At 32.8% G+C, this 15888-nt stretch overlaps 3 protein-coding genes across 17 annotated transcripts; 2 read left to right on the top strand and 1 right to left on the bottom strand.

Moving 5' to 3' along the window:
• Positions 1-677: 677 nt before the first annotated feature.
• Positions 678-3272, bottom strand: LOC133722053 (superoxide dismutase [Cu-Zn] 1). The gene is made up of 8 exons (XM_062148861.1): positions 3113-3272; positions 2348-2436; positions 2155-2256; positions 1920-2015; positions 1738-1769; positions 1545-1620; positions 1087-1140; positions 678-924 (listed from the first exon to the last, which is right to left on the bottom strand). Exons 2-8 carry the CDS (start codon positions 2421-2423, stop codon positions 902-904), a joined length of 459 nt encoding a protein of 152 aa, XP_062004845.1. The 5' UTR covers positions 2424-2436; positions 3113-3272; the 3' UTR covers positions 678-901.
• Positions 3273-3576: 304 nt separating this feature from the next.
• LOC133720983 (uncharacterized) lies at positions 3577-8936 on the top strand. Its single transcript, XM_062147477.1, has 11 exons — positions 3577-3823; positions 3918-3978; positions 4084-4136; positions 4933-5000; positions 5270-5359; positions 5715-5777; positions 5947-6120; positions 6234-6323; positions 6976-7026; positions 7117-7823; positions 8904-8936. The coding sequence occupies exons 5-11, from the start codon at positions 5275-5277 to the stop codon at positions 8934-8936; spliced, it is 1203 nt and encodes a 400-aa protein (XP_062003461.1). The 5' UTR covers positions 3577-3823; positions 3918-3978; positions 4084-4136; positions 4933-5000; positions 5270-5274.
• A 3544-nt stretch (positions 8937-12480) lies between these two features.
• On the top strand, positions 12481-15755 carry LOC133719917 (phosphoinositide phospholipase C 6-like). 15 transcript variants are annotated; one of them, XR_009851546.1, is made up of 9 exons: positions 12481-12799; positions 12972-13091; positions 13241-13285; positions 13549-14564; positions 14666-14784; positions 14887-15024; positions 15103-15197; positions 15322-15368; positions 15519-15755. XR_009851546.1 is itself a non-coding variant. In XM_062146111.1 (8 exons), the coding sequence occupies exons 4-8, from the start codon at positions 14749-14751 to the stop codon at positions 15623-15625; spliced, it is 414 nt and encodes a 137-aa protein (XP_062002095.1). In that variant the 5' UTR covers positions 12809-13091; positions 13241-13285; positions 13549-14564; positions 14666-14748; the 3' UTR covers positions 15626-15755. The 15 variants fall into 15 exon arrangements, 6 of the variants coding, with proteins under 6 accessions (XP_062002095.1, XP_062002093.1, XP_062002092.1 ...); XR_009851551.1 differs by lacking the exon at positions 12481-12799 and having other exon boundaries at positions 12807-13091; positions 13549-14279; positions 14405-14564; XR_009851548.1 differs by lacking the exon at positions 12481-12799 and having other exon boundaries at positions 12807-13091; positions 13549-14319; positions 14405-14564.
• The last annotated feature ends 133 nt before the right edge of the window (positions 15756-15888 follow it).

The following is a 15888-nucleotide window of genomic DNA, read 5'->3' as shown; positions in this document are numbered from 1 at the left end:
CTATCCCATGCTTTGGGACGTTTTGATTCCACCTTCGTAATTTACCACCTATGGTAAGTTTTCAAAGTTACTTTCACGTAGAATTACCCACTACAGAAGGTCGGTTTTGGATGTGATAATAACATGAGGAGGGTTTAGAGCACCAACGTGCATTTGTATAAACATGAATGGATTGTTGGATTACATTAAATATATTTTTTGGTTAAAAAAGAAAAATGTTGATACAAGAGTTGAGATTATCCTATATTTGTACCGTCGGTGCATAGAAGCATTTCGATAGTGAATGGTGTGGAGAACTGGACAATACTGAAACAGTGTCCACCCCCTAAGTTTTTGGCAGGAACATTAGTGACATAATTACTTTTGGGATTTTGAAACTAAAACGAAGACGAAATTTTGATTCCACAGCATCTGAGATTCTGAGCTAATAAAATCTACAAAATAAATGAAAGAATAGTGCAGATCATTGTCTTGATGGAAACCTTGAGACGAGGATAATAGCATAACAGTCGGAGAATTTGACCACAAAGATAGAGACGATGACCAGAGATGTCAACAAGTTTGCCAATTCCATTAACACTACCAGTACATAGTGACGCTAGAAACACCATCGTACTAGAAATCGAGTCCTTATTGGGGGAGGGGGGGGGGGGGTGTTTGTGGGAGGAGCAGTGGTATCGAAGCAAGAAAATTACTCTTTATCCATTGGCAATAGCATGAACACAAAGTACTGTCAAACAACCACACAGAAAATGATTGAGAAACAGAATACAGGTCCAAAACAAACATATTGGTATTGACAAATGTACTCCTTATTCCAATACTCAATACAGAAGAGTTCATGCTAATATCTCAAGCTTTAATTCAACTGCGGTGCCTGTGTTCCGCTCCCTGGTCCAGTTCATCCTTGGAGACCAATAATACCTGCAAAAAGAAAGGTCGGTGGAGTATAAGGATAAGCATGCACCAATAATTTAGAAATGTTGAAAGTACCATAATAGGATAGTACAACAAGACCAATTCAAATTATATGAAACTACTGTAATGCAAGGATTCCATTTAATGTAGCTAAGCATACTAGCTTACCACAAGCTATCCTGCCTCCAGCATTTCCAGTGGATTTGCTAAGCTCATGTCCACCTGTGTACAAACACAACGAATATTGGATTAGATACGGTGTGGATGTGAGACTGCGCTAAATAATTTGAGAAGAAACATAACCACAGTGTTGTAATTAAAACAGGCATCAAAACTAGAATTTACTTGGGGGAACTAAACTGACAGTTAACCACTAGCATTTAGCTCATCTAAAAGGGTGAAAGACACAATTGAAGATAAGGATCAGTAAACAAAAGTACCAAAATCTGAACAACTTGTACGTACGCAGCAGCCATTTTATCTCAATTGATATGGCAAGAAGCCTAAAGTTACTAAAAAAATTTGGGCCACCATCTATTGACTAGCTCACTCATGCTGATTACTATTGATGGAACAACTTGAGAGACAAAGAGACTGGGTTTAAAATAGAGAAATTTAGAACTTACCCTTGCCAAGGTCATCAGGGTCTCCATGGACAACAACCGCCCTACCAATGATAGAGTGTGGTCCAGTGAGAGGAATCTGCAAACAACAATGTAAACTTCAGAATCGAGGAAATGAAATATAAAGAGAGGCCGAGTATACATTTTTTTACAGGAAAACATAAACTGAAAATAAATGGGAATGTTAACCACAAACCTGCTTGTCAACAATTGTGAAGGTAGCAGTTCCTGAAGCACAGAAACATATCAAACTGTAAGTGCCAAGACAGTGTCAAACTCTCGCACTAGATGTAGCTAGTCTGGTGATCATAAAGCTCTCAATGAAGACAAACAGGATGCTCAAAAAATAAGCTGATAAAGGAATAGTAAAATATATACCATCATCCCCAACAGTAATATTTCCAAGATCACCAGCATGACGACTCTCATCTTCAGGAGCACCATGCTCTTTGCCAGCAGGATTAAAGTGCGGTCCTACAAGTAGACTAATCATTAGATACAAATACAACACAGCGAATTATTGTAAAGATAGTGAGGAGTAGGCTTTGGTTCCTTGGCTTTGCCCCAACGGCATCAGATCATAAAGGAAAAACTTTTAGTCAATGGTTCATACCAGTTGACATGCAACCGTTTGTTGTGTCACCAAGAGCATGAACATGAAAACCATGAAGCCCAGGCTTGAGGCCAGAAATGTTTCCAGTCACAGTAGTTGGGCCTGAAAATTAATCAAACAAAAACAAGTTAATCAATTTGAACAGCATAATAACAAAATACATCCTACAAATAATCAGTTAACAATTAAGTACCATCTCCCTCTTGTGTGAAGAGGATAGTTCCTTTAACACCCTCACTGGAGCCAAGTACAGCAACGCCCTTCGCCATTGTTCAAAGTGATCTAATCAAAAACACAGTCCAGCTATTAGATAAGAAAAATGGGGCAGAACAATTGGAAAGCTACCCGAGTGACCAAAACAACGACTTCACTAATCCAACCACAGAAACACACAAGTTATAGTCTCAGCTCTGGATTGCTGATTGCTCTACTGATTCAGTTTGTTAAATTCACAGTCCTATGAGTACAACCTTTGGATAAACAAAGCACAGAGCAGATGCAAAAAAGACTTTAAATTTTTTTCAATTTTCAATCAACTTCCTTCCCAAAAGAAGGCTTTTGGGTTCAATCAAAAACACATGTAATCACCCAAAATTTCAACTTTCAACAACAACAGCAGAGCAATCAGTCTTCCAGCTCAGTCTGAGCAACAACTGATGAGATCTGTGGAACCCACAACCCACACACAATAGAAACACTAAAGTCAAACACATAATCCATAACTCGAGCTCAGTATCCATATTCACAATACTAACACAAAATCCCCAAAAAATAAAAATCAGATCTTTAATCATCATCATCATCAAATTCAAGCTACAATTACAATACTAAACATGGTCAAAATACAAAATTGAATTGGACCCATTACAAATTCGAGCTAAAATATCAAACCCAAATCATCAAATCATATAAAGCTAGAAACTTTCAAAGTCCCAGAAAATCAAGATTCAAGCTTTACCTCAGTGCACCCCTACGAGGAAGAAGAGGAACAGAAATAGAGTGGTGGGTGTTGGAGGTGTGCGAATGAGTGAATCAGATGCCAAATGCAGATTGTGATTCTTGACGCTTGAGGACGACCTTATTTATGCATATATATCATTCCAACTAGTAACAGTCCACAGTGAGAAGTCGTATGATTCTAGAGTCTACCACCCACCTAACACATTTTTGGGGTAAGATGGAGAATTCACATCAACTCTGCAGCCTGGGTTTAATATTTAAAATTGGGTCATGCAGCATTGCAGCCCATATTGATAGCTACTTTTATAGGTGTTTATGATTCTTTAGAGCTGAAAATCTGAAATGGTGGTGGAGATCAATATAAAAGGCTAAACAAATGAGAATGTTTCAAAGTATTATTATACATATATCTAAAGCCCGGTTAACTGTTCATCGCTGTGCAAAATGGAGTTACGGTTTTGCCCCTATGTTTCTCTTTAATTATAGTTGGTTTGGTTGGTTTCCACGTGGCTCTGTTTGCTTGCTCCACGAAGAGAGAGATCAAGAAGGATCGAGAGAGCCAGACAGGTATAGAAGGATCGAGAGCAAGCACAGTCGAAAGAGTGCAGGTTTGTTTCTTGAGAAAGCACAGTCGAAACAGAGAGAGAGAGAGAGAGTGGTGATTCCGTTTTGCTGTGAGGAGGAAGAAGATCTGCCGTTTACCTTTTGGGTTGGTTCTTGATTGCTGTCTTTGGTTTATAGTGTTGATTGGTCTGTTTTTTCCCGTGGTTGGTTTTTAATTGAATTGGGTTTCGATTTTGTAGGGGTATTGTTCGGTTTTGCTGTGAGAAGGAGGAGGATCTGCGTTTTGGATAACTCTGTCGGGTACCTTTTGGGTTAGGTTTTTGATTTGTTACGTTGGTTTGTCATTTTGATTGGGTTTTTTTTGCTGTGATTGGTTTTCAATTGACTTCAGTTTCGATTTTGTAGGGGTATTGTTTGTGCTTCAGTTTATTTCAGTGATTGATTGGAGGAGGTTCAAGGTGAGGCCTTTTTTTTTTTGGGTAAATTGTGAAGAGTTTTTATTCTAAATTCAGTATTGTCTGTCTACTTCTTCTATTTTCAATAAATACTGAAGTAAATAAATAAAAAGAGGGGGAGGTTAGGGATAGCTGCCAGAGAACGAATGATTGTTATAGATATGGGTTTCGTTGGGGGAGTAAGGATTGGAGGTTTCGAAATGCGTGTTGTTGCTGTTATGTTCTTTTTTTTTTCTTAGCAGAGTATAGTAGAGTCGAATTCACCTTCGATGAAAATAAGAGGAGGTTAGGGATAGTTGTCAAAGAAAGAGTAGAAGTTTTGCTATCATAGATTTAGGCATTTAGGTGATTAGTGCATAGGTGGGTATTGCGTAAGTATGGAGGTTTAAGTGTATAGAAAAGATAGAGACCAAATTTGTGTTTAAGTATATATAATTTTTTTTTTTTTTTTGGTATTCTTAACTGATTTCGATATTTTTAATCTGAAAGACAGAAAGAGTCACTTAGCTGTAGATATCACTGCATATATTAACCTACTTGAACCTCCTTTCCAACATCTGTATTGACCTTCTTAATTCATAAGTTTCATTCTTTGATAACTGCATATCATCCCATAGCAAAAACAGATTAATCATAACCAAAAAAATGATGAGATGTAAATGAGACGTAGATGCATTTTATACACAAGTGAATAAATACCAAATTGACGTCCAGTTTCAATATGTATTCCTTTTATTACACTCTGTGTACAATCCACACTGATATATCAAACCTCCTTTTCTCTATATTGGTTTTGCAGGTGAGGCTTACTCTTGAAGAGCCGAAACATAAAACAAGAGACTTTGGAAATCTAATTTTGAAGGCTCGGTATTGATTCCATTCTCCCTCTGATTATCTATACCAACCTCATTTATGTACTGTTGTTGAAAGTTACACATTTTGTTGAGCAATAAGTGATTGCTAAATTATAATACCAAACAAAACTCTATTTGGAAGCTAAATTATAATAAATTATAATACCTCCTTTTCTCTATACCAAACAATGTGATTGCTAAATTATAATACCTTGGTTATGTTTTTTGGCAGCTTAATGATTAATTTTCAAATTTGATTGTTCTTTGGTTTGTGTTTTTCAGATTATATGCAAAGAAGTGTGTGTATTATTCTTCTGCCGCTGTTCCTCTGTACATTGTTTGGAAGTATCTCACCGTCTTATTGCTATTCAGGTATGTAGTTAACATAGAATTGATATGTTCATATTGATGTTCATTATTGGTATTAATGCAAATTAGTTAGTAATTTAGTGATGATATGTTTGGGGATGCTATTTGGTTCAGTTTTTTACATTCTGATTCAAAATGATGTAAAGTTTGTACTTAGATTCATGCTGTGTTTACGTAATGTATTACTTTCAGTTTGAATTTGATGATTTTTTGGATCATCTCATGATTGATTCTAAAAATGTTAAGAATGATTCAAATTGGATATAAACTTCTATTGTATTTCATCGGTGATTCATTTATAGTTTCTGTGTCTAAAGTGTTATCATATAGTGTAAATTTTTTTTTTTTCATTCTGCAGATCTAGAGGACAGCGTGCTGTCAGTCTCTTTTGCTGTTTTGGGTTTAGATAGAAATTTTACAGGTAGTTTTGTATTCAGTTTACCGCTGATATTCAGTTTATGTTATGGAAGAGGTGATTAATAGGTTATTGTTAGTGTGTGTCTATCTATGAGACTATGAATGGACTTACAAATTATCATTATTAGAGATAATTGTCTGAAATTTAAACTGGATTACATATTTGAATGCAGTGATGGCACCAAAAACTATGATGAGAGGAGCAAAAAGATTGTTAGAACAGTGTGATGTTGAAAATCGTCAGAATCAACAGAAAATTCAACGAATCTGCAGTGGTGAGGGCTTTGTTGCAACAAGAACTAGATGTAATCGTGTTGATCAGGTTAAATCACGTAGATGGAAAACAGGTGGGTCTATTTTATGTCCTTTGAAATGTTGATCTATGCAAATAGTTTTTGGCAAAAACTGGTCTTTCTTTAGAAATATAAACTAATTGACATTGTTTGATTTTTGATTATAGTGTCTTATCCAGAAATTGCTGAAGTATCAAATAGCGACAACCAAAATATCACTGCAGTTGCAAACGAAAATCCGCATATGATTACAGAAGGTAAATTTTTTAATTAATTTAATTTATGGCCTTAATTTTAACGAGACTGTTGTTCTGCTGTATTTCCTTTTCCTGTACTAATAACTTTATATCTACTTCAATTTTGTTTTCAAATTATTCAGTTTTGTCGTCTCTATTTTTATTCAATCAAATTTCAGTTGGTTTCAAATTTTAGTCTTCAATAAGAAACAGAGTATTACAAGTATGACTTCTGAAGTCTTTAGTTTGGAACCGAATTAGGTGTTAATTTCAGTTGGTTTTGTTTCGTTCTGTCTCCTGTATCACTCTTAATTAAGTTTTGCCGGTAATGCTCATATCACAATACAGCTTCTGTGTTTTTGTTACTCATCTTTTCTAAACTCAGATGCAGTAATTGTTCAGACTTGGTATACATTTGCCATTTCTATTAGTGAATTTATTTCCCCTGATGATTAAAGGAAGGAGAAATTTTTCAGGTTGATTGAATTAATTGATACAGCAGCATTAAGTTTTCAGCATATAGCTTTTATTAAATAGTTCAGTAAATTAAAATATTGCAGCATTAGCATTGATACGGGTCTAAATTTCTGCAAATTGATAGTAACTAACTGTCATCACATCATTATAATTTTAATGAACAATGTAACTAACTGTTTACAAATTTTGTATGCAGGTCAGTACTCTCATCCATTTGGTCAAGCATCATATCAAAGAAGCAAGCAAGGTTATTGGCATGTGATAATTCTTACGCATTATTTTCAAAAAATAATTATCATATTTGTTTGACTAACAAAAGTGAAATTTCTCATTGCAGGATCAATTGTAAAATATGAGGATTCGGGTGATAATGTTCATGAATGTGACTATTGCAATGCATCTTTTTGGTTCGGAGAAGCTGTTAAGCAATCATCTTCAAATGAGCCTCTCATTTATACAAAATGTTGCAAAAGAGGTCAAATCAAAATTGAGCAGCCAAAACCAACACCAATTTTTCTTGAAAGATTATTAGATCCAAACAATGGTTCAGAAAGTAAACTTTTCAGAGAAAATATAAGAGTTTACAATTCGATGTTCTCTTTTACATCAATGGGAGCGAAAATTGATTATAAGATAAATAGTGGTTCAGGTCCATATGTTTTTAAAATTAGTGGTCAAGTCCATCATTTAATGGGTTCTGTATTACCTTCTGATGGAGAATGTCCTAAATATGCTCAGTTATACATATATGATACAAAAAATGAGATTTCAAATCGTATCAATGCTATTGATCCAGATCATGTTAATCAAAATATCAAACCAGATATTGTCGAAGGACTTATTAAAATGTTTGATGAGACTAATGAATTAGTTAAAGAATTTCGAATGATAAGAGATAAATTTGAAAATCATTCTCTGCCTTCATTAAATATGAGTATACTTAATCGCCAAGCTACTGATAGTAAGCAATATGAAGAACCAACAAGTGATGAAATTAGTGGTTTGATAGTTGGTGATATTGGAGAACATAATTCAAATAAAGATGTAATTATTGAATCAAACAGTGGACATTTACAACGTATTTCTAAAATACATCCAAAATATATGTCACTACAATATCCAATACTTTTCCCATATGGTGAAGATGGATATAAAATAAATTTATGGGTGATTCTAGTTGGACCTCCAAATTTGCTATTTGGACCTCTCATACTTAGTACACCTCTAATTTACTTTTTAGAATACTTGAAAAGCTAAGTATACCTCCTTATTTTTACCAAAACACCCTTGAACATGAGATACAACAATCTGTTATTCTACTTTTTATCTCTATCTTCAACCACGAGAAGAAAAATGAATCAAAATCACATGACATTGCTTTCTTATGAGTAAGTCTCTCCTCCACCAAAATTAATCAAATGGTTGGTTCTCGATCTTGATATGTTGTTGGAACCCCTTTGAATTTGCTAAAAAAATTGATTTCAAAGGTATTGGGTTGGAAGATCGAGTAATAACTATATCATAATATTCAATTAATTTAGTTTAAGAAAATTCCAAATCAAATTGTTTTGAATTTACCTTTGTAATAAATGATGGGTCATGTATAGAAATTATTATTCTTACTTAATTGTTTTGAGTAAATTATAAAACTATATAGGCAATATAAGGAAATATCGGGAAAAAAAAATTTAATTAAATGTTATATATATTTGGTTGGAGGAGGTAAGAAGAGTATTTATTTATTTACTTACTTAATTTTTCATTTTTCTCTCTTTGTCCTTATTTGTCTTTTCATATAAGTTGACAAAGTCAATTAATAACTGAAAAAAATTAGAGGTCCAAATATCAAATTTGGAGGTCTAACTAGAATCACCCTAAATTTATTAATGCAACAATTGACAGAAAATCGTACACAGAAAAGACAAAGAGTATCAATGCGAGCTTATATTACATATCAGATTCAAGACAGAAATAATATAACAAACACTTTATTAAAAGGTGGACGACTATTTCAACAATTTTTAGTCGATGCTTATGCAACAGTTGAAGAAGATCGCTTAGATTGGATTAGAAAAAATCAAAGTAATTTTCGAAGTGAAGTTTTTAAAGACATTTATACTGCAGATTCAGCTGGAATTAAAAGAGGTTTTGATTTAGGACAAAAAATTATTTTACCAAGTTCTCATACTGGTAGTCCTAGAGATATGATAAATAATTATCAAGATGCCATGGCAATTTGCAGACAGTACGGTAATCCTGATTTATTTATAACTTTTACATGCAATGTTAAATGGCCTGAAATACAAAGATATTTTAAGAACAATCCCAACTGTAAAGTTGAAGACAGACCTGACATAATTTCGAGAATGTTTAATATGAAATTACAAAATATGATTGCTTATATTAAATCCGGTGAACCTTTCGGACAAATTGACGCAGATGTTTGCACAATAGAATTTCAAAAAAGAGGACTCCCTCATGCTCATATGTTGTTTTGGTTACAAAAAGATTATAAATGTTATACACCAACTGATATTGATTCTATTATTTCTGCAGAATTGCCAGATAAAAATATTGATCCAGAACTTTTTAAAATAGTTAGCCAATTTATGATTCATGGACCTTGCGGACAAATAAATCCAAAATCTCCTTGCATGAGAGACGGAAAATGTTCTAAATTTTTTCCAAAACCATATAATACAGATACTACATTTGAAACAAATGCACCTCCAATATACAGACGTCGTAATGACCATACAAAATTTGTTGTAAAAAATAATATACAAATTGGAAATAATTTTGTTGTGCCCTATAATTCAAATTTATTATTAAGATATAATGCTCATATTAACGTTGAATTATGCTCTCAATCTATGTTAATTAAATATCTATTTAAATACATAAATAAAGGTCCAGATAGAGCCCGAGTTTTATTTTATGAAAATCTAAATGATGAAATTACAACTTATCTTAATTGTCGTTATTTAACTGCCCACGAATCTGTCTGGAGATTATTTGAATATTCAATTCATTCTCGACATCCAGCTGTCCAACATTTACAAATTCATCTGCCTTTACAACAAAATATCGTTTTTAATGAATATCAATCTCTACAATCAATAATAAAACAAAAAAGTACAGAAGATACTATGCTCACTGGATGGTTTAAAGCAAATTCAACTTATTCAAATGCATCTGAATTAACTTATACACAATTTCCCACCAAATTTGTTTGGGACGATAATAAAAAATTTTGGAAACCAAGAAAACAATGTCAAACAATTGGTCGAATAGCATATGTACATCCAGCAAAAGGTGAATTATATTTTATGAGAATGTTATTAAATATTCAAAAAGGTTGTCACAATTATGATTCAATAAAAACAATAAATGGTATCACATATACTTCTTATCAGGAAGCTTGCCGAGTTTTAGGTTTATTAGGCGATGATAAAGAATGGATTGAAGCATTAACAGATTCTTTACATACTGCAACAGCTTCTGAAATCCGTCAACTTTTTGTTACAATAATTTTATATTGTGAAGTTGCAAATCCTCAAATGCTATTAGATTCACATTGGTTCAATATGTGTGATGATATTTTGCATAAAGCCAGAGTTCAACTAGGAAATCCAAATCTCATTTTGTCAGAATCAGAATTAAAAAATGAACTATTATTTGAATTAGAACAATTATTTAATAAATTATCAAGTTCATTAAAAGACCATAAATTACCAATGCCTGATACAGATAAATTATTACAATTGAATAACAAATTATTAAGAGAAGAATTAGATTATGATTGTCTTCAGCTAAAATATCAACATATAAATTTGGTAGCTCAATTAAATCCATGTCAAAGAATTGTCTATGATGAAGTTATTAAAGCAATTGAAGAAAAAACATTTAATACTTTTTTTGTTCACGGTTATGGAGGAACTGGTAAAACATTTTTATGGCATACAATAATAAGCAAATTAAGATCTGAAGGAAAAATTGTTTTAGCTGTTGCTTCATCTGGAATTGCTTCACTATTACTTCCAAATGGTAGAACTGCTCATTCTCGATTTAAAATACCTCTGACAGTCAATAGCTTATCAATATGTCCAATAAAAAAAGGTACTCATCTTGCAAAATTAATTGATAAAGCAGAATTAATTATTTGGGATGAAGCTCCAATGTGTAATAAACACTGTTTTGAAGCACTAGATAAATCTTTACGTGATATTCTATCAGATCCAAATAACAAACCATTTGGTGGTAAACCTATATTATTGGGCGGAGATTTTCAACAGATTCTACCTGTTATTACAGGAGGAACCAAAGAACAGATAATTGAAGCTTCATTAAATAGTTCATACCTATGGTCATCATTTAAAATATTCAACCTAACAGAGAACATGAGACTATCAAAAAAAAATTTAACTGATGAAGAAAAAATAAATATTTCAACTTTTGCAAATTGGTTATTACAAATTGGAGAAGGTCGTATATGTTCAATTAATGATGAGAATGATAGAGATGCATCTTGGGTTGAAATTCCAAGCGATTTACTTATTTATACTTATACAAATCCAATAGAAGCAATTTTTCTTGCAACTTATTCAGATTTTACCATCAATTACAATGACTTTAACTATTTAAAAGAACGTGCAATTGTTACACCACGAAATGCAACAGTTCGAGATATAAATGATTACGCTATAAACTTATTACCAGGTAACAAAACAACTTATTTAAGTGCAGACAATATTGTATTGAATTCTGGAAATAATGAAAATATGAAGATTTTATATCCGATAGAATTTTTGAATAAACTTGAATTTAATGGATTACCACCACATGAATTAATTTTGAAAATAGGAATGCCTATCATGTTATTAAGAAATTTAAATCAAGCTTCTGGCTTATGTAATGGTACAAGATTAATAGTAACAAAATTATTTGATCGATTAATAGAAGCAAAAATATTAACAGGAGACAACATAGGTCAAAAAGTTTTTATACCTAGAATTGTTCTTACTGCATCTGAAAACAAATGGCCGTTTATTTTTAAAAGGCGACAATTTCCGATAAGACCATGTTACGCTATGACTATTAATAAAAGTCAAGGTCAATCACTAAATCAAGTTGGCATATATTTACCGGAACCTGTTTTTACTCATGGACAATTATATGTTGCACTTTCGAGAGTTACATCAAGAAATGGATTGAAAATTTTGATAAACAACAACAACAATATACCAAATAAATATACTAAAAATATAGTTTATAAAGATGTATTGCTAAATTTATAAATAGAAAAAAAAAAAACAAAATTATGATACCAAGCTAAAATTTGATATATTTCAATTTTTGATTTACAAAAATTCAATTATATTCTGAGTTATAAATACTTCACATTTTTTGAAATTGTAAAGCATCTTATGATTTGAATTAACAAATAAAACGAATCAATACAAATACTGAAAGTGTACATATTTTACATCTCTAACATACAATATTTTTTTCATGACACTTTAACATACGTATTTAATATATGAATGTGCACAAATTCCATGTGACACAATTGATTATAAATAAAATAAACAATTGATAAAAGTCAAGACAAAAGTCAACATGACTAAAAGAGAAGAAACCCAATACATGCTCCCAGCTATACTTGCAATTCGTTTCAATGTGTATAATTTGAGTGCAAAACAATGGAGTCTCAATTGCCTTCAGCCTATACCATTGAAAATTGATGAAAATGATATGAAACAGATAACTGAAGCAGTGAAGCTAAACCAGAATATCATCAGCAAGAGTCCAAACAAAATGAACACTGCAGAGGATTCTACATCACAAACAAACAGTGTTCAAAAGGGATTAAGTCTATGATTACATTTTTGCCCTGAATCCCTGGGTATATAAGCGATATCTCCATCACTTTCTCAATTCCAGTAGTCTCCATCGATATCAATGCCTGTTGTTAGGCAATTTCAAGCTTATCCATCACAATCAGTCTGAACAAAAGCTTGGTAAAATTTCACTTCCATATTATTCGGCTTTATCTATTCTGTTACATTATAAATCTCTTCTTTTAATTGAATTAAAGCTTGAATGGTATTTGGAAAACAGGAAACAAATTGTTTCAATGGAAATATGTACAGTTTCTTTAGAGCTAATTGCCTTTTTGGGTTTTCTTTGCAGCTCAAAACTTGAAGGAAGGTCACCAAGTTGCAGGCTCTCGCTCTCACACGAAGTATCATTAAGTTTCGTTTTATTAGCTTATTTGCCAGATTTGGGGAATAGTTTTCAGCAAGAAAAGAGGTATGTATTGATTTGGGTTTGTATCGGTTGCTTATAATCTCACTGTTACTGAGAAGTCAATCCCTGGTAGAGATTACTTTTTATTTCAAAACTACTTTTCATTTGTCTAAAAATCAATTGATCTAAAATTAGCTTTCCATAATTTGCAGTTTTTGCAAAACGTTGGGCACTCAGTTTCATCTCCTAATTCAAAAGTGAGACTTCAATCTTATACTCTTTGTCTTCTCTAATCTAAGTACATTGCTTTCTTTCAAAAATGATCAAGTAATTGGTCCTTTGTTCAGTGCATTGAGAGGCCACAAACGTGACCACACACAGTCTTCAGTCAAGTCATCTGTTGAACTGAAATGCTTTTATAGCTGTTTTTACCCCAATTCGTTAGTTCTTTCTGCTTTGTTTGTACAAATAAGCATATCTTTTCTCTTACTTTTTGTTTTGTGGAATTTCTGAAGTGCAGGGTTTAGAACATCAAATTAAGTTATAGGTGTTCTTCAGATTAAGTTTCAGATCACAACCCTTGCAAATGCAATTGAAGAGATGTTAGGTACGTCCATTCTGTAGCATATGTCCTAATTGATACTTTGACATTTCTCATGTACTGCTTAGAATATTGTGTACACACATCATATTTGTATATTTACTTTCTTTGTTTCCTTCTTAGAATATCAAAGATAATTTAATTTGAATATAAGCATTGATAAATGCTTTGTACTACAGTAGTTGGGTTTCCATTTTACTGCGCAAACTGGACAATATATATATTGAATCCAAGTACTTTAGTTGTTTGCCTCTTAGAATATCAAACAAATATGATAAATGCTTGGCTGTAATTTTTATTTCGAGGATAACCCTTGGATTGGCAGTACACTGATCATATTAAAAGCCAAATATTGGCAAGACTAACAGAAGAGCTATATCTCTTACGTGAAAATCACTAAGAAACAAATTCTCAGACAAATTCAACATGCTTTGGTCTTTCATTTTTGTTTCCTATACAAAAATGATCTTTTGTTCTGTATAAGTTCAATGCCATTTCTCCACTATAGATTGCTCAAAAGTCATTGGTAGAAGACTCATCGAAGCAGCTAAAATAACAGCTGACTTAAGTGGGGCAATAGCCCTTACCCGATGATAGAATGTCCATCACCTGAAGCTTTAAAACATCGGACCCACCAAAAGTTGGCAAAGGTAATGACAAGGATTCCTCTATCTGAAAAACTGGAAAAGGGTGAGCTGAGCAATACAGTTTATGTTCTTCCCAATTTTGTTTATAAGCGTGTGCTTCTTTACATTACTTCTTTTAATGGGTACAGAGTGACAGTGGTAGAGAAACTGAGAACAAAGCTGCAGCTCATCAAACCTATCTAGCACGAACTTTGTAGCACCCAAGTGGCCAAGTATGTGCAACATAAAAAAAGTTACGCTAGAAGAACATAGAATGGTTTCAAACAGGCTCTATAGGTCGGTGAAAAAGTAAGACATCTTATTTTGAGTAAGCCTTTTGTTATATGTCTTCTCTAGCAATTGTCATGATGTAATGATTCTGATACTTGGTGTTGTGTTATAATCTCTAGGTTCACACAGAGGAACATTCTAAGGATTTACCCCAAAGAAACTTAAAGTTGCCTCCTCAAATTACCAACCACATATTGAATGGATGCATGGAGCTCAAATGGTTGTGTCTAATGTGCAGGTTAGTTTTCCAGTTTCATGAAACTGATTAAAACTTGATAATATGTCAGTGACCTTGACCGATAACAAATATAACCTAACTGCACATAAAATTTTATGACAGGGATGTGATAACTCACGATGGTTCATGCATGGGATGTTTAGAGCCAATGATGAGGCACTGCCTTCTTTATGCACAAGGGCTCAAATGATGGGATTTTTTTATCCTAAAAAGACCTTGGTAGTGACAAAGACATTGAAGGTGAGGACAATTTATTTACTTTGAGTTAAATTTTTGGCATATTAGCAATAATCTCAGAGGATTGATGTTAATATACAGGTGAAAGCATTTATGGCCAATGGATGTCACTTGGATTTTAATCAAACCCCCTTTGATTCATTCTCCCCACAGACTTCTACACAAAAGTTAGTAAGGTCCGTTTTGTTTTTCTGATAATTCGAGAATTTGATTCCTATTTTTAGTTATTGTTGAAATAAGTTACATTCCTATTGTATAACATAGTATACTCATTGTACTCTACGTTTCACTTCACATCAGTATTTTGCAGAGCTCTGATCACGTCATATGCAGCTGGTTGTTTGTAGGTAACCCTCATCTCTACATTCCAATGCCTCATTGATTAATGTTTATGCTTACTCCATACAAAACCATTTCAATGATTTCAATTTACAGAACCAAATATTCACTCTTTCTTATTGATTGACATTATTACTTATGTTTTCCAATTACAACAGCTCAGCTGAAATTTCGGAGGACTTATCATTTGTTGCAAATGACGAATCAGACTTTGTACATAAACACCTACTGTTGTGAGGATATAATATATAATGTAACAATGTAATATAACAATGTTTCTAAATTTAGTAGTTACGATATAATATATAATTTAACAATGTAATATAACAATATTTCTAAATTCATTAGCATCGAATCAAACAATATTCCCGCAGCATCGCGCGGGCTCTATAACTAGTATACACTATAGTTTGGATTTTTTTCGATTGAACACTATAGTTCGGATGTTTTGAGTAATGTTTCACCACTTTTTTTTAGGTACATATTAAATAACAGTGATCGACTAACTCAATGCAATAACATGATAAC

The sequence above is a fragment of the Rosa rugosa genome, chromosome 7, assembly GCF_958449725.1.
Source record: "Rosa rugosa chromosome 7, drRosRugo1.1, whole genome shotgun sequence".
In the NCBI taxonomy this organism is placed as follows: Eukaryota; Viridiplantae; Streptophyta; class Magnoliopsida; order Rosales; family Rosaceae; genus Rosa; species Rosa rugosa.
This window is presented reverse-complemented; position numbering and strand designations above follow the sequence as displayed.